The 19,183-nt window shown below is 37.4% G+C and overlaps 1 protein-coding gene and 1 long non-coding RNA gene across 15 annotated transcripts in view; one reads left to right on the plus strand and one right to left on the minus strand.

Annotated features, from left to right (window-relative positions):
• The first annotated feature begins 208 nt into the window (after nucleotides 1-208).
• Nucleotides 209-19,183, plus strand: part of LOC145434715 (uncharacterized) — a 78,359-nt gene continuing 59,384 nt past the window's right edge. For 6 of the 14 annotated variants that reach the window (XM_080312038.1, XM_080312045.1, XM_080312043.1 and 3 more), the window contains exons 1-3: nucleotides 517-1,320; nucleotides 2,157-2,281; nucleotides 17,752-17,899. In XM_080312038.1, the coding sequence (XP_080168164.1) occupies nucleotides 2,175-2,281; nucleotides 17,752-17,899 (255 nt within the window). In that variant the 5' untranslated portion in view covers nucleotides 517-1,320; nucleotides 2,157-2,174. Of the gene's footprint in view, nucleotides 466-515; nucleotides 1,321-2,156; nucleotides 2,282-5,561; nucleotides 6,337-10,342; nucleotides 10,492-17,751; nucleotides 17,900-19,183 lie in introns of those variants that run through there. The other 8 variants (XM_080312039.1, XM_080312040.1, XM_080312063.1 and 5 more) reach the window with 8 other exon arrangements.
• On the minus strand, nucleotides 1,629-9,286 carry LOC145435313 (uncharacterized). The gene is made up of 2 exons (XR_013913804.1): nucleotides 8,776-9,286; nucleotides 1,629-5,562 (listed from the first exon to the last, which is right to left on the minus strand). It is a non-coding gene; the product is annotated as an uncharacterized LOC145435313 (long non-coding RNA).

Below are 19,183 nucleotides of genomic sequence, written 5' to 3' on the forward strand. Positions count from 1 at the left end.
AGCTTACTTAGCTTTTCATTAGCTTAATTAGCTTCATTAGCTTTTCATTAGCTTAATTAGCTTTTCATTAGCCTTTCATTAGCTTACTTAGCTTTTCATTAGCTTAATTAGCCTTTCATTAGCTTAATTAGCTTTTCCTTAGCTTAATTAGCTGCATTAGCTTTTCATTAGCTTGCATGTACAAAATAAAGGCACCCTAGCGTGTTTGCACTACTCAGGGGAGTATTTGTTGTATGACGCCTGTTGGGCAAGTTTGAAGATAAGTGTTTTACAAGGGAGGCAAACACACATCCTTTTGCATGGGCAGCATATTTTACCTGTCGAGATTGAGGAGTTGGAACTGTGTCGGTGTATGGTATCATGGAACACTTTCAACTGATGTTCATAGAGATAGAAAGGAATTAGTTCCCTTTGAGTTCGACTTGAATGTTCAGTAGCTTACTGATGATAAGCCTAAGAATGAAGGTAAGCAATACTTCTGTGGCGTGTGGTGTCATACCATTCCTATTGTGGATTGATGATACATTTTGCGTTAATAAAGGAGTTACTAATGGTAACATAATGGTTGTACCATACTATTGACAATTTATGATAGCTATGCAGGCTTACCTACTGTATGCTTTTTAAGTAGCAGTAGGCTATCCACTTCGAATTGGATAGTTTATTTTGATTGAAAAGAATTGTGTGACTATGATGTTGATTATAGTGTTGTAATCAATTGTAGTTATTAACATCACCAGGTGTCAGTACGAAGCTATTTAGTTTTCATATTTTGGGATATTATATATATTATGAATAGTGGCTTCTGTAATTAAGAAAAAATGTAAGTAATACAAATACTGCATGATAACAAATAGCATATGGTGTAATCTACTGCGTTCAGACACTGTTGATAAATATTCAATTATCTGTTAAACAATGCAATGAATGTTATAAGTCCTAACTGTGACAAGTCACACCGCACACCTTAACTACGCCTTGAAGATGTTACGCTTACGTCTACGTTATGTTATCTTGCATCTTAGTGAATCATAAGTAACCCGAGTCCCGAGGCAAGGATTTTATATTTTTATGTCAGGTCTGAAGCAATTTCCCGAGTATTTTTACAATCCGGCCAGATTAAATAAACATCAAAATAATGGCCGATATTGCTCTACCATAGGCGTATAATTCTAGCAATTTGATCAAATTATAAATGCTTGGTTGGTGGTTGCTTGCTGCTTACTACAATGCTGCTTGATAAGATAGATTGCTGAGCACTTTTGCACTGGTAACACCAAGGGTCGAATTGGATTATCTGGATAATACAGTTTCATGAAAGTAAGTTGCATACAGTAGGATATTTTACTCAGTATTTTGGTCCCTCAATTTGTACTATGCCTGATCATAGCAGTAATACCCATTGCGGATGAATCTGGAGTACACTTTAAGAAATGCCGCTGATTTGAACATTTTCACCTAAATTTGGATCAGTTTTGGATTTACTATCCAGGGTTGTAACCAAGTCACAAGGCTCCAAGTCACCAGTCAATCTCACTTCAATAGTTTTGACTCGAGTCATTTCGAGTCATTTTTGATTCACCACCGAGTCAAGTCCGAGTCCAAGTCACCGTTGACTGCTCAGCTTCAACTCTGTTTGGTGATATCGAATGATTCGAGTCATTACAACCCTGTTACTATCTTCTCGAAGACAAATTCAGATACGGATTCGAACTTAAACCTAAAGCCGAAATATTGGAGAGGATTATTTTTGAAAGTATTAAATTATCTCATGTCTACTTCATGACAATGGGAAGTTGTGATGTTGGCTCAAACGAAAAAATATTTATGTGCGTACTGTCCCCACCAGGATTCGATCCAATCTGTGGGCTAATTTTGCAAATAATTTCCAACCTGATTCATTCTGGCCCCTAAAATGCTGGCAAAGTTCAAGCATATAGCAAAATGCGGTAAAGTCCCAGCCAACTGCTTGACTTCATTGCACAATGTAGGAAAGTCAAACTCCAAGTTATATTTCACTCAGCCCTTACCTAAATAGTCACTGACTTGACTAGGCCTGATCGAAAGTCAAAAACTACATGCTGACAATTGAAGATATGATACAATTACTCTCGTATTCTACCGGCTGATGCTTGAAACATCGTTATTATTTACAGGATCGATAATACTAAGAGATGACTACGTCAGCCGCGCTGCATTCACCTCCGCACAGGAAGTATTCGAAACGTTTCAGCGCATTGCAAGACAGCTTAGTTAAAGAAATTGGTTCGGTCGAAGAAAGGTGGGAATGGCGTAGTATATATACATTTAATTGTTACTATGGGCCCTGTAACAATGTGTTCAGTTCGATAGTTCAGTCTGTAACCAGGAAATAGGTACAAAGACGTACGGTTCTGTTGTAATTTCCTGTTGAAACTCCCGTAGTTAGTAGAAAGTATTGGTGAAGCGTGAATGGAATATCACTACCGTGTGCTGTGTGATTGTCATGCCCATCACTAGAAAAATGTCATCAATATTTTAGTATTTAAAATCTCATGTCCGTAAATAATACTACTGGAGCAATTGTTTTGTAGATATATGATTTCCATTCCTGTTAATTAAGTAGCCCCATTAGGCTTTCTGAAACGAGGATTATGATTGATCAAATTTTACTTAGAAGTACTATGAGTGGAGCGAGATGTGATAGTTGTTTTTATAAACCTAACACTGTTCACTTGATTAGATTAATAGCAGGTCTGCAGAGGTGTTCTTAAGTGACTGTAAACCAATTAGGATTACTTCAAGGTTCCAGGCTTCCAGCTATTACGATTTCAATGGAAATAAAGTCAAAACTCAAAACTGATAAGTTTAGTATTGTGATAAGATAACTAGTTAACTGTGATCCAATTTATTTGAATTACTCCCACTTGCAATGCCAGTACATGGTACTAGGCACTGTACCTTTCAACATTATGATGACTTTTCAAGTTATAAAGATAGAGCTGTGAGCTGTGACTATAAACTAATGCAAACTGCAATAGTTATTTAAAGAGCTTCTTGGAGGTACAAAACTCAGTCAACAAAAGGAGTTCGTGTACCACCTAGAAATAGTACATTGAATGCTCTCTCATTCACGAAATTTCATGCTGGTGACGTCATATTTTGTGATACGATTGTTGATATACAATGTTCTTTCCAATTCTCTACTAGTTGCTGACGATTACCCCTGACGAGTGTCAGCCGAAAATATTCGGGTTCATTTCAATATGAATATACTGTTCAGTTGAATAGTTATTTAATAGATTTTTTTGGAGCCGTAGTATCAGATCGGTGTTTCTGGACAAATTGCTTGTCAGTCCCATAACGTTATTGTGGTCATTTATGGCAATGCGTACATGTTATGAATAAATCCATATTTACTTTCATTGTGAATGCAGTTCCTCGTGCATTTTGCATTAACCCTTTAATCTGTGTGCGGTTTGCCTTCCAAGACATTCTGTGTGGTATTTACACGATACAAATTTGACAACACGCAAGTTACGGGTTAATGTCTATTACTGTACTCGCTACTGTCTGGGTTTAATTTTGCTAATCACGAATGATGTGAATGTGACAATGCGATAGGCCACTAAAAGTGAAATGCAATCCCATAATTTGCAAGTTGCATTCATAATAGTTTCAGTATCTATATAGAATGTGATAATAGACACTTTGCTCAAGTTTGATTATTTCCTACAGCGATGTATGCATGTTATGAATTTGCATTTCCGGAATATGCTGGGAAAAAGTAAACAATATTATTTAATATGAAGTATAGGCCTTTGTAGTGAAATCAAAATCTCAACGTCATTATTCTGTCCATTAGAAAATTGTTCTATGAAAAAGTTGTATGTCTCATCTTGCCCGGTGTCTCATCTTAGCCTCCTCTCCCCTATCTCAAAGTGCAATAAGCAATGGTCCTGCATTACTTCGATATTGCCACCATCATCATAGAATGAAGAATAGTTCGACTCCTGTGGCTGAAAAAAACTCAAATGCCCCATGCGGCACATTTGATGGCCTTGCCTTACTTGTTTAGTTTGTTTTATAAATACCATTGAGGATATTTCTAGGATGGGCTGTTTGTCTGCTATTATATTAGGTAGATAAAAGGGGACATTTCATGTATTGTCCATCTATCTGAATTCCTCAGAATAATGTTGGTGTGTACAAGCTAATAGTGGCTGTGTGAGTTATCTGCACTGGTAGGTCAACAGAAACAGTGGAATTAGAATATATTATGCGGATTGCCGAACTATATTATTTTGATTGCAGACCTAAGGGCATCTATTGTAAATAAGGGGAATATTTAACTTAGCAGTTAGAATAAGGGCTGAGTGGTTTCTATTCGACGGGATTTAGTTTCCAAGATGATCTATCGGTTATTACACACTGTTTTTTATTCTAGGTTTTTGGAAATCTATAAATGTTCAATTTTGTGGCTGAAAATCATGCATAAGTTGAATTCTTCAGTTACTACGACATCTGCCTGTCTTATTGCAGAAAACTTCTATATCATATTCAGCCAATCAGTACTAGTAGGCTTGTCACAATGATTTTCAAGAGGGCTTGAACCATCCATTACAGACACGAATTAATGTCAAGAGTCGGTAGCTACAATTATAGACTGCCATCTGTACAACACCTACAGTACATAGATGTTTGAATGTGTTGTTAGTTCATTTTGGAAAGGTAGGCTTACATTATTGATTAACTACTGCTGAGTCAAGCTTTAAATTTGTTAATTTTTCTGCCAGATACTTGTAAACATTCCTTGAGTCAGTTGTTGCTGTATGTCGGCTATCTCTTCTAATCAAGGAATATACAGAAGGTTAACTGTGTTGCCATGTCATACTTTGATACTTGTATTGATATGACGGAAGATAGCCTGGTAGTTTTGGGTGAAGTCATTCCACGCCATAGTTGTGTGTCCACAGTGTGAGTGTATAACTGTATATTCTTGAGACTTTACGGTCAATAAGAATTCAGAGGTAATTTGATTGACTTTGTTTGTCAAGAGTCAAACCAGGGGTGTGTGTAAATTCTTTGCTTTGGTCCCATTGAATTACATGGTCATGACAAACCGGTAAAACAATATTTGGTTGATGATAGCTTAAATTTTGTTCAGCTTTGATACAGTGCTACTAAAACTCAGTACCGGTAGTGGGGTTATCATAAATTATGCTACTGTTACCATATTTTGATATGTATTTATCAAGGTATTGATCACCATGTAACTTAAGGAGTGTAGTAGGCTACTAGTACCACCACTGCTTTCAATACACAATGGAAACATTTTGTTCATATAAACTCCGTGATTCATAGGGCTGTGTTTATCAACGTCATGTTTCATTGATACAGCATTGGAAGCTAGTACAATTTCCTTGCCTTGCAAGAACCAAGAACCACAGTCCAAAATGTATTTGTTTTGATCTGCATTATGTCATATCCTGTAGTATCAAGGCGTTCCGACTATGCAGTATCCATGACAGTGTCTTGCTGGTGATTCAACAGGCGGCCGGCACTTCCTTGATTTTGTATCTTCTAAGAATAAGAGTTTGATTTCTGTCTTATGAAATGCCTTAGTAAGTTACACTAACTTTGATACTTATCTGATGATAAGATGATAGTGGATTTAAAAAATAAATCATGAATTTCTTTTGGTTCGATTGAAATCATATTTTTGTGCTGGGTAACTATTCAAAGATACTATCTAGTTGTGATTGGATCTCAAAAATACATCTGTAAAGGGTGCCCAAATCTTCACTAGGTATCTAATTATACATGTTAGTAGTCTGTAAGTAGAGATGGGTACATATTGTATCCTGTCTTCATGAATATGGATTGAGCACGATTTGTTAAAACAGAGTACAAATACGATGCTGATTCTGTCCCTCAATACGGATCGGAAGATCCATGAGAGTTGAAGCGCATATTTTCCACTGTGTGTATCTTTAATGATTCATGAGCTCCGCCTTCACATATATATAATCATAATTTGCGATTGAATAGGAATTGGAACTTAGTGGAAGTGTGAAAACACAATGACACAAAACACAAAGAGGCGCATTTTATAAGTGAATATGGAATAAGTGTAGGCTTACTTAGTAAAATAATATTATGGAGATAATCTCAAACATGAAAAAGCCCCATCATAAAGCTTCTGTGGCAGGCATTGCCCCATAGGGCTATTTACCGGTTATACCTCTTCAAAATAGCTTTTATTTTGTGAGGCAGGTCTATATTATCTTAGCCATGTTTAGGCAACTTGTTTTCTGTTGGAGGAACTGAATTCGGAACTATGGACACTGAAGATGGGTGAGTGCGGTAGCAAATGCATTTTGAGCTGTGCGGTGTCCGAGTATGCGGCTATTATTTGTTGAAAAATTACTAATGCTGATATATGTGATGCATGTTGTATTTACGGGTGGCCTATTGACAGTGATGTATCTTGACATCATCGGCGTTTGATGATGATTGTTGTTGCATCTTAATCTGATTACAGAGTGTGGTATGTGTTGATTGTGAATTTTTGCGGTCGGATTATCTATAATCCGCGCCTAGTGTGAGATGTAGGCCTAGACTTCACATTTGTTTCGCTGGTACTAACTTTTCTGAAATTATGAAAGTTATTGATGAGCAGAGTGACTTCAAATATGCCTTGTTAAGTTAGCGAAATTTAATGCCAGGATATGTGCGTTTAATGCGAGTTCATTTAGATTTTTATTGAATCAATTTCATGTAAAGGTTCTGGCAAGGTGTGTTGGGAATTGGGATTAGTCGCATTCACACTATACCAGAGGTCTCAAACACGCGGCCCGCGGGCCGCATGCGGCCCGCGAGACCATTTTGTGCGGCCCGCGACGGCATTTTGGAATTTCAAGTATTCACCAATATATTCAAGTGCCGTATATCTTTTTTAGATATATAAACCTAAAGTTAACGCTCAGACTACTATAAAATAACCGAAATCTCAACAAACTTCACTATCACATCACTGTTAAAAGCTACCTTGCTGCGGAAGATCGACTATTACGTCTCATTTCTAGTTTATAATGATACGACATGACCCGTTGATGATTCGTGACTGAAAATTGTGATTTGGTTTGCTGCAACCTTTTCGTTACTCGATTTCGGATTGACTGGGTGAATAAATTAAAATGACTCGAGTTGAGTCGGGTCAAACGTCAAAATCAGAGAAGGACTTGCGACTCGGGTCGGTGACTTGGTTGGTAATCCTACGGACGCAACAATCTATGATACTGTCATGGGGAATAGTAATATATATAAAAAGGTTGTAGCTTAAGTAGCGTGGGGTATATAGCTATCTAATCAGGTCAGTATGGCAGCCATTGGTATTCTGTGTTCCCCGTGACGTATAGTTGAATATATGCTAGGTGTTGTTTGTTCTCTTTATCCATGTTATTATCGTTGGCGAGTAAGATATTAGTACACTCTACAGCTGTAACATCAATGAATTCTTCGCCGATTGGACATTTCAATTCCATGGGTTCTTAACCAGAGTCCGTAGACTCCATCGGGGTACGAAGCACCACATCAGGATGTACGAGATGCATCGTGGAATTACGCCTACATGCTGTGGAATATTTTCTTGGCCAATTGATTCAACTGGAAAATAGTCCCCGCGCTGCGCGCGATTTCATGTGAATAGGATTCTGATTTTAATATAGGTACCACCAGAAACTGTGGTGTAAATGGACAGGGGCTACGAGAAATCTTATCGGAAGCACAAGAAGTACGATCGCTCAAAAGGTTAAGAAGCAATGCTATTACTATGGCTCAATAATGATTATATTTAAGTTGTTAATGGTTATTGATATATACCAATATTAATCGAAGGCAAAATCTAACGCGGATTTAGTTTGACTTTGGCAATGACAGTAACAACAGCCGATACTTATCACGACTGTATCAAAACCAGGATTAGGCTACACCGCTAAAATGCTCTGATATCAGATCAATCTTCAGTAGATTTTAAAATATTTTACATAGAATTGTAGCACATTAAATGTCCACTAGCTGCAATATTATAGCCCGACATGAGGCATGCTCTCGTATGATGTCTATTACTCATTAATGAAAAAAATTATGCCCGACACAAAATCAATTTTATTGAAATATTTGAAAATGTTTTTTTTTTCGTCTCAAGAGTGAATAATGCCATAGTAAATTACATTGCCACGATGTTTGTGGAATGCCTGTCTGCAAGGTCCCGTCAAATAAGGTCTACTTTGAAAATTATACATTGAATATCCCTAAGATTGGTGCTGCGGCCCGCGGCGTCATCAAAAACTGGGAAATGGCCTGCGAGCACATTTGAGTTTGAGACCTCTGCACTATACAGATACATTGGAATGTGAATAGGCACGGCATCGAAGCATTGATAGATTACTGACGACTCAGTACACGGCGTCTTAGTTGTATGGCTTCCAAGTGACGTCACAAGACATGGCAAAACTAAGGTAGCCCTATTGATCGTGTTGCCACGCTGTACAGATATGGCGATCATGATTAGATCAGAGAAGAAAGGTTCCTGCAATTAATGTCATGTAGGCTAATCGGAGAGATGGTTCAAGTTATCCTCGACAATAATCCAGGGAAAATGCCATAAAATAATTTGTGTATGTGTATTTAGATATAGTTTTCAGGCACTTGTACTTGAGTACAATGCAGTTTTGCTTCAAAATTTCAATACTTGATCATTGGGAGTGTGTGAAAGGGCATGATGGAGCTTACCTGGCATCCTTGGTGCCAAATTCAGAGGTGATAGTGACGTAGTTTTGTTGACGAAGCCAATATTTTCTGCCGATATCAAAACATGAATTCTAACTTGTGACAGTAGTTTGAAAACCATATCCAGGACCAGTATAACCTTCATTTCTTCACAATAAAACTAAGTAACAAATAAGTATGGCAGGCTACTTCCAGTACAACAGGCATATCTTGTAGTTAGGGAAACACAACTATTCAGTGTTCTCACCAATAAGTCAGAGAGCAATGGTTAGAGTTACATAGTGTTGAGACTCGGGTCCGAGTCCATATCATAGACTTCACTGTTCATTATTGAGTTCAAGATGGGTTCAACTCACTTCTGTGACAATCTTGGGTGATATCGAAGGCCTTGCATTTATAATATACTCATTGTTGTCTCCCTTGACATGTTTATTGAATTATTATAATACGTTTATTGGGTTTTTGCGCCTATTTTTCAAGTGTCGGTACTGATACACGAGATCGAGTCCACACTAGTACATATCTTGACTCAACTCGAGTCGAGTCATTTTCCCGGTGGAGTCAACGAACAATTGTGACTCGAGTCAAGTTGTGATTCAAGTCATTACAACCCTGAGTGATACAATACTGATAGCTTATAAAGTTATACAATATAGGCTTCCAGATTGAGTATTCTATATAGTCATCCTTTGATATCTAATAGCCTGCTCAATAAAGATACAGGATATGTGATAGGATAATTAGAGATTTGTGATTGTTTACCGAAGTAGGAAAGAATGATTTCTCGACACAGATTCAACTCGTCAAACATTCCTAGATATTCAATCGCCTGATGATTCCCTGGTACCTTTAATGCTTTGCTAAAAAGGATTGCCGTAATCTAAAGTAATAATATATGAATATATATCTATCCTATAAGTTTCATTCACTCATAATAAAACTACAGCTGAATAAAAAACTATCACTCCTACTCAAAAATGCTAACTAATTGGAAACACTACTTTTCAGCATACTTGAGACACACAGAAATGGCATTTAAGTTAATGTGAAATGAAAACTCTCTCACTCTCGGAACAATTGTACAAGTGATGATGTCATTAAACAGGTTGATGAATATTGACCATTGTTGGACGATACCAATTTTTTCTACGGCAGCATATGTCGGTTAGGCTCTATTCTCAGCACTAATTTGCCTTCTAATTCGCAATATCATCGACTACTTCTACAAAATAACCATCTCCATGCTGTATCTGTCTCTGTACTGAACTATACTATACTAGTGTCAGCTTGTAATACTCGAATGAACTCGCTTCATAGTTGGATACATTGCTGAACCTTACGTTGACACATGGAGACTGCATTGATAGCGACAGTAGCTTGGGGCAATTTCAAAAAATTACTATCTGCGAAAGATTTGAACACAGTATTTACATTCTTTGGTGTTCCATTTGAAAATTCCTGCTATATTTGTCATGTTTATCTTATTAACCCTCTCCGCTTCCTCCCGTACTGTTAGTAATGGGAACTGTGTTTTTGCAGCAAAGTGGTTAATTTTTGTTGCCAGTCTCAAAACCTTGGATATTCGGCTTGTAATTAATAGTTAGCTTTCTGCCATTGGTGCTGAAATTAGGCCTGGAAGGCATATCTGATGCCGAGTCGGATTTGCTAATCTGATGTAAGTTTGTAGGATACATTTGTTGGTGTGAGCCGCGCTCTGAGGTAGGGTTTTTATTCCGCGTTTGAAAGTTTTTACCGAGAATTTTCTAATTGAAATTGATCTGTCTGTGCATGAGATTTGCGTGGAGTTATGTTTCGATTTATTGTTTGTCGTACGTCAGTGTGTCACACTGTTAATGGATTGGATTGTTTGGTTTGGTTTAAAAATAACGGTTTGACTGAATATTAGTCTCTTTGACTTTTCGGGAGAATAATACTCATCCCAGTGTGACAGCCTTTGCTGTAGTTAGCCACATTTCAGTAACTGTTGTGATGCCATTTGTAGTTGAGTTATTGACTTATTACAGGAAACGGTGTGTCATTATTTATAGCCTTCAAGTAGTGATTTATGACTGTTCACAGGATTGCTTTGCTCCTTTAGTAAGGTGTTTGGTGTTGAATGCCAGTCTGATTGATGGTAACCTAGCTTATAGTTCATAGTAAGGTTCTTGTCTCATAGCTAGCCTGCCTAAATACCTAGTGCTGTTCACCTATTTCAAGATTTATGTAATTTATTTAGCCCTATGTAGTTCCGTACAGCATCAATATCACTTCACATTGCAGCCTTTACTGTTATGTCTGCCATTTGTATCATTGTTTGATTAATAAGCCTAATTTGTGCCCACCACGTTAGCTCATTTAAACTCCGACAGGTGTTTTAATATTTGGTGTCAGTATACATTTGCCGTGCTTACCTAAAGCTAGCCATCCCCAAAGAATTCCTGAATTATATTTCCATTAAGGTGTATCTGGATTGCCCTTTTATATTACAGTAGCACACTAGCGTTGATAGTGTAAATCTACTCTCCCCTCATCTGATTACCTATTCTATGCCTTAATGTAACACAAAACCTTACAGACAATGGTAACTCCTGTGGGGTTTAGCTGGTGGCTTACTAGAATATCCAATGCACAGGAAAGTGAGGCTTTTGTGAGTCATTTGTTGTGTAGCTAATAGAAGAGAGCTGCCGGCTAGTAATTACGTTGTGTTGTGTGTATCATTTTAGGCGTTGCTGCTTGTGTACCGTTCTTGATTTGTGATTATATTGTTACAATGTAATATTCGGATTTGATGTGGAATTATATTGAACATATGAAGCTATGAGTCATAGTTTTGTAATGCATGATCTCAGAGGTAGCTAAAGGTTAGTAGACGGGACTGTAGCTGCAGACATTTTAAGTTTTAATGCCTTGATGGGTTTTTGTGGCGTAGGTCTATATTCAACTGAGGAAATTGTTTAAAATCTTTGCTGAATGGTTAGTTGTTGAGCACAGTTCTTCATCAGTGCATTTGAATGTATTTATCACGAGTTAGAATTATATTTAAATGCCCCCAAAATACTTGAGTTTGAGTAAGCTACTACATCACTTGGCAGGTTGTAGGTTAGAATAGGTATATTGCCTTCAGATTTAGGAATAGGCTTACATGATCAGTATATCATTTTGAAATATGTTTCCTTATGCGTAATGCAACTGAAGGAAGGCATCAAACAAGGCCAGACTCTGCTGAACATTAGCATTCAGCAACGCAGGATATGGCCTAGATAGGCAATATGAAGCAGATCATGATAACAAATGGTCTGCAAATTTGAATGATTTTAATCTGAAGACTTGGTTATTTACTAAACATGAATGTAATTTACAATGTGTAAGACATGTCGCTTTATCAAAACGCTATGAAATTGAGCCTGGCTCTATGATTATTATTGTCAAGTCCATGTCCTGGTCATAACTTGCATTATTATTACGGTATGTTATTGGTACAACTTACTACTCATATCCATTTGTAGACATCGTTAGTAGGCTCGGCAACAAACTTGCGCTTGATCTTATGCAAATATTTTCCTACTAGGTTAACGGCATATCAAATCAGGTTTTATGGCCTCAAGGTGTGGAACAATTGCATGTTATTTTCAAAAGTGTCACTTAATTGCTCAAATTACCAAGCCTTGCAGTTGTTTGCAACATACTATGTCTATTTCACACGCTGCACAAGTTGCCAATTATCACCATGATATTTTTACAACATTGTTTTGGCTAGCTTGCTTGATTCGATAAGTAACCTAAACGTTTGATGAGCATTAATTTGATGGATGAAATGGGATTGTTGTAAATAGTTGGTCAGTGAGACAGTATTTTTACTTGACTGAATGCCGAGTTGCATACTTCATTAAATTCCATTGACTTACTACTGTGCTTGCAATACCTGTGTCCAAGTCTAATTACAAACACCTTGGATAATAACATGACTGGAGATGATTTTGAACAATCAGTGGCTGAGGAGGTTGTCAGCTGAGTAAGATGTTTTAATAGATATGCATACTGGGGACAGATAGCATTGTGTCTGTGTTATTTTTGTGTAATATATTCGTAGTTCAAAGGAATTTTATGATTTGACTTGAGTGAGAGCTGGTATCATGTTTATTTGTGAATTAAATTGTGAAATAACTTTATTAACAATGTACTAATATGATGTCAAATATTGATCTGTATGATCATAAACCAAGTTATGGTCAACTAAGTTCGACCTGTCATTAGACATTAGCACGTAATTGATAACCTTTTTCACATGCAGGTAGTGAAGATAACCGAATGTACAATTGCATAGTATATTCATATTGAAATGAACCCGCATATTTTCGGCTGACATTCGTCAGGGGTGATCGTCAGCACCTAGTAAAGAATTGGAAAGAACATTGTATATCAACAATCATATCACAAAATATGACGTCGCGGGCATGAAATTTCGAACAATCAAGGCGAAGAGAGCGCGATAACTTACTATCAGTTGAATTTGTTCAAATTTCTTTGACTGTGATTTAAAAGCAGCAGTATCTGAACTGTTGTGACAACAGCTTGGTGTAGTTCAGGGGTCGGCAACTCAAAACGGGTTGTTTTTCAAACTACGTTGAGACCGCATGCCGCAAGAATTCAATGTCGAGACAAAATAGGTCACACAGCTCAGCAAACACGCTTTAAAACTTTACTTCAGTACTACGGTGTGCTCTGTAAAAAGGGCGACGGTCATAGTTACCACAAAAAAAGTAATATTTTATTAAAGAAATACAAATACGACAAAAAATATCACCATCAATAGGCCTACTTTCGTTTCAGCAACTAAAGAATCTATATTGGGGCTAGCGAGAGACTGCACTATCTCCAAGTAAAGCGAGATCTTATGGGGATACCCTAAGCTGTTTTCTAAATGTCTCGGTCTTGGCCATTGCATGTCAAATCCCGTTTATATCAGCTGATTCTCTTTCGATGGAATGCTGTTGCCATTTCCGAAATCGGTTCAGCTAGTGAGGAATTGTGATTTTGGGCATAGGAGAATAGATTATTTTGGAACAGCAACAACAATATTTCAAAACTGAAATCAATTCGTCTTTTCAAAACTCGTTGGTGACTCCTGGTGCAGTGCAACATACTTTACTATTACACGGGAATTGAATCCTACTTATTTGCTGGTCTACAGTATGTCTGGCCTTGCAGCGCAGATTTTCTATGTTGTATTACATGAAACTAACATAGAATAGGATGAACGTTACATTTTGCTGGAGGAACTCTCAACCATTGATATCGCTTGATGGTTGACTACGCGAAAGTACTTCAGTCCTCTTATCCATACTCGACTTGCAAACTTGAATCCACTCAAATCGCACAAAGACTTGTGCCGGCCCTACTAGTCTAAGTTTGTATTGTTTGTCAGCAAAGGCCGTGGTACAATCGAAAGTGGCATTACCTTCATCTATGAAGTTATGGATATTCCTCATCCTGATATCTCATTGAGGCCATAATCAACCATTTTTACTAGCGCTGAATCCAAACCAAGTACTAACTACTATGATGATTCAGTCCCGTAGTGAAAGTCAATTGATGTTTACGAGTGTCAAAATTAAACACTTCTTGTCACTTCATCAACGAAAATTATAATTGCGATACATTATTGCCACTGCAGGACTCTTAAACCCTGATAATATAGTAGCCAGAATATGATTTAAGTCATGCAGAAGAAGGCCGCACACGTTCATTCGAAATAATATACAAAATACAAGTTGTTGTAACTGGCATCATTTGTTTTGAAGCGTCCTACGTTATGTATTTAGACACTTCATAATTAGCGACATACTCGAATACTAGATTTTGCCCAGACCTAATTAGGACCCACTCGCCAACCTGAGGCATGTGGTAGGAGACATTGTATGAATGCTGATATGTTATAAAATTCTGTTATTTGTGGTTGAGTTAGCGGATCCAAACTCAATTCTTAGGCATAAGACAGATACCCGTTAGTGAAATGGAGAAGCAGAATTGTTTTTCATTTTAGGCCTGTATGAGGAATCATGCCCGTTGCCCTTCATATCTCTACAGCAGTGGTTCCCAACCTTTTTTTAGACACGCCCCCCTTCATGATAGTGAAAAATTTTGCGCCCCCCATATCGTCATATCGCAAAATCCAACCTCAACAGATTGTTTGATGACATCGAAGGTTATGACTGATGATGAGAGAATTAAAAAATATGAAATTAGGTCTATATATAGAGAAACACGTGAATTGGAGGTAAATCGCACGAAGTGATATTTTTTCAGTTGACCGCTTCTTCGCGCCCCCCTTCAGATGCTTCCACGCCCCCCAGGTTGGGAATCACTGCTCCACAGCCTGGATTAGGCTGTAAAATCAAATTAAACCAACACCAATATGAATAGACACTCTTTGAATTGGTTATACAATTTAAATAGTAGGCTATATTCATATTGAAATGAGCCCGATTATTTTCGGTTGACACTTTCAGCAACTAGCAGACGATGACCTCTGACGAGTGTCATCCATAAATATTCGTGTTCATTCCAATATGAATATACTACTCAATTGTATATTGAAGTTCTGTACCTCCAAGAAGCTCTTGAATTGGTTATGCCGGCTAGTCGGATATGAGTGCGTGTTTCCGTAAAGATTTTCTTGAAGTGGAGTGCATTTGTCAGCTATCGGTGAAAGTTCTGGGTGACATCTAATGGCCTTTGCTTTTTAGCAACGTCAAAAAGCTTTGTATAGTTACTAGAAACCCTCTAAACCAGTGGTTCTCAACCTGGGGGGCGTGAAAGCTTCTGAAGGGGGGCGCGAAGAAGCGGTCAACTACAAAAAATTTTCGCGCACTGCGCGATTTACCTCCAATTCACGCGTGTTTCTCTATATATAGACCGAATTTCATATTTTTGAATTCTCTCATCAACAGTCATAACCTTCCATGCCATCAAACAATCTGTTGGGGTTGCTAGCATCCCCGTTGGATTTTTTGATACGACGATAAGGGGGGCGCGAAACTTTTCACTATCATAAAGGGGGGCGTGACTTAAAAAAGGTTGAGAACCACTGCTCTAAACTACCATAATGCAGTAACCTAGTATAAGAAGAGGTTGATAATATTATTTTGACTGAACAAGCGAAGCGTTGGTTATTGGTCATTCACTATTTGGGTATAATCTACAAGAGTTTCGATATGTATTTTTAGATTGTGACTAAAATCAGTTTTGTCAAATTCTATATATTCTTGCAATTCACTGACACCAAGAAAATGCATGCGCGATTGCTTATGCGAGCTTTGTAGAAGGACCTATTAGCCCACGCTTGCTGTGGTTCGGTAATGGCACCGGTAATCTTTTAAAGACTAGAGATAATGTTTCTATCGAGTTTGCGACATCCGTTTCTGAAGGCAGATAAGTCATCTTCAATTTACGAGTAGGCATTGACATTTTAAAGGCACTTCCCGAGCTGTCATTTTGTTGTGTTACTATTAATGAGCGGAACAGAATTTGGCCTTGGGCAGCTCAGTGAGTTAGATGAAGGAGATTATTCTGTGTTTGTTTTCTTCCGATCGGAATGTAATGTCTTTTATGTTTCCAACTACAGATTGACACTATTTTATCAGATATCAGCTTACTCACTTGAGGTTGAAACAGCATACTGTGTACAATTTTACCAAGAGGCTCATTGACATTAAAGGCAGATCAAGACTAAAAGCATTGGATATAAGTTGCGCAAATGCAGAATATAATATGTTTGGATAGAAGAAGATATAGTAGAAACACTTCATCACCTAAGATTACTGCTTGTGCTTGCTAATCGAAAGAAAAAATTTACTCATGATGGTTATTGTTCTTACTGTTTGGGGGTGGATTGCTTATTGCTGTATTTAGTAAAATATGCCTTTGGATGTAGCCCACCTTCTACATAACTAATGCATCGATCTGATGTATGACTATTTTTGTGCTTCGAATCTGTGTGGTATACCCGTTATCATGATGCATTCAAACCTAGTAAGAGATTAATTTGTTGAACCGTTATGTGTAGACAGCATTGATATTTGTTGGCTGTGATCGCAACAGTAATATTGAGAAATCAATGTCGGATTACCACCCAACCCTGATTGAACGATAGGCCTATGCACGGTCAGTCATTTTTTTTTCAACTTTACTGACTACTTGATAAAATTGCACATAAATTTTGGCTCCATTCGAACTTATAGAAGCATTTCTACATAAGAAAAAAGTTATTTAATTTTTGTAAAAATAAATTATTATAAAACCAAACAAATTTGGTCGCATTCCAACCAGTAGAAGAAAAGTTAGGTGTTTAAGGACAAAGTTTTGGATTTGTAAAAATAGTATTATTACGGTGCGAAATTCTTTATTTATTATAGATCTACCCACCGTACTATGATAGTATGATTTGAGTTCTGAACATCAATAACTTCACTTCTACGGGTTAGAATTGAGCCAAATTTGTTGTGCATCGTTTTTTCAGACAACCTAACAATTTCATGGGTTAGCCAGTAACATTTAAAATATTTTTATATTCATTTTTATTAAATAAACCCACAACCTTTTTCGAAATAGCAATGCTCCTATAGTTTGGAATTGAGCCAATATTGGCATGGAGCGTTTTTTAGGCAACTTAACAATTTTATCAAGTACGGTAGCCAGTATAGTTCGAAAAAAAAGTTATTTTTGAACAGTCCTATCGCATGGTCGTACCTGGACACATAAGATGTGACTGTCCTTGAAGAGGGGTTTAGCTATTTGTGTATGTGTGTGTTATTATGGATATGTATTATTAGACTCCTAAAGTTTCATGATCGAATTAGAAAAATACAGTGAACAGTAAGATTAACGTGACGTTTCGTAAAATATGTGTGCAATATTTTGCCGTTGTACTCGCTGAATGTGTTTTGCGTTACCATTTCTAAAATGTGAAATTGTTTACAGTGAATCATTTGGCTCGCATGTATCACGGATTAAGTCCAAATTCCTTCATATGGCCGACAAGGATGCTCCGAACGTGCATCCCGGTAGGGGCAGCAATGGGCTAGCCGACGTTCAGAAGCGCAGGGAAAAGTTTTCCTCTGCTAAAAAGGTAAGATGTCTTCCATGGGTAGCAAAATATGTGACAGTAACTTCATAGGCTTACCTGTATACATTCGAACAACTGTAATTACTCAACTACAAGACAAATATTTCATGGTCTTAAGCACGGAAATAACACTTTGTATTCTGTCCTGTCTGGTTTGTCTTTTGGCATCTTCAAAACAGTTGCCTCAGCGGATTAATCGCGTCCATAACAAGTTTTCTATCCTAGATCTCTCTTTACTATACCCTGTAGCACTTAGCGTAAATGATGTTTTATGGATTATTTCCAAATTAAATTCTGTGAGTTTGACAATTCAGTCAAGCACAGTATGTCTTGTTTGCAATGTTTATTCTGGTCCCAAAATGTCTGTGTCATTCGGTATAAGACATAGCACTTTTATACTTCCAGGGGTAAACATTACTAAATGGAAAGAGGGCCATACTTATTCTGTGTTACTTAAACTCTGTACCATTGAATAGTATATTCATATTGAAATGAACCCGAATATTTTCGGCTGACACACTCGTCAGGCTGGTGACGTCATATTTTGTGACATGATTGTTGATATACAATGTTCTTTCCAATTCTCCACTAGTTGCTGACGATTACCCCTGACGAGTGTCAGCCGAAAATGTTCGGGTTCATTTCAATATGTATATACTATTCAATTGTATATTGAAGTTCTGCACCTCCAAGATGCTCTTACTCTGTACCGCCGCTGTACGGGTATGCATTTTTCCTGTGTACTGGAGTTAGCCTGTAGTAGCCTAACAGTTATCTTATTTGCTGAGTGTCGCTTGTTTATGTAAAATTTTACAAAGCTTGTTGTGAAGACTTCCCTGGAATTATCTCAGAGAGAATGTTGTGAACAGTCTCCTTCTTCAAGGTTTGTAATATTTTTATCCAAGGGATTAGCATGATTGGCAAGACTGTGCATCCAATTGTAACAAATGAACCATGCTGTGGTAACAGTGGGTTGTAGGATTAAAAATTATCTGTGACTGGATGATAAGAAGGCCTGGTGCGATACCGTGAAATTGATGGGATTCATTTTCTTTGCCTCTGTACGCTTTATGGTTGAATCTCCTATATCCAGCTTTAGTTGAACCTGTCAAGTGTTATTCCAGTGCATGGTGGGCTACAAAGTCAGTATGGTAATGTGATTCATTATTTTCTTAGCATTGTAAATTCTGATTTGATGTTGTTCTGAATTATACTAACCTACCGTATGTGATATACTTCTGATTCCAAATTTTGTAGCTTGATATTTTATTTTGAAAATATTTCCAG

Source organism: Botryllus schlosseri, chromosome 1, assembly GCF_051294905.1.
Source record: "Botryllus schlosseri isolate E-star chromosome 1, Bs_hap1, whole genome shotgun sequence".
Classification (NCBI taxonomy): domain Eukaryota; kingdom Metazoa; phylum Chordata; class Ascidiacea; order Stolidobranchia; family Styelidae; genus Botryllus; species Botryllus schlosseri.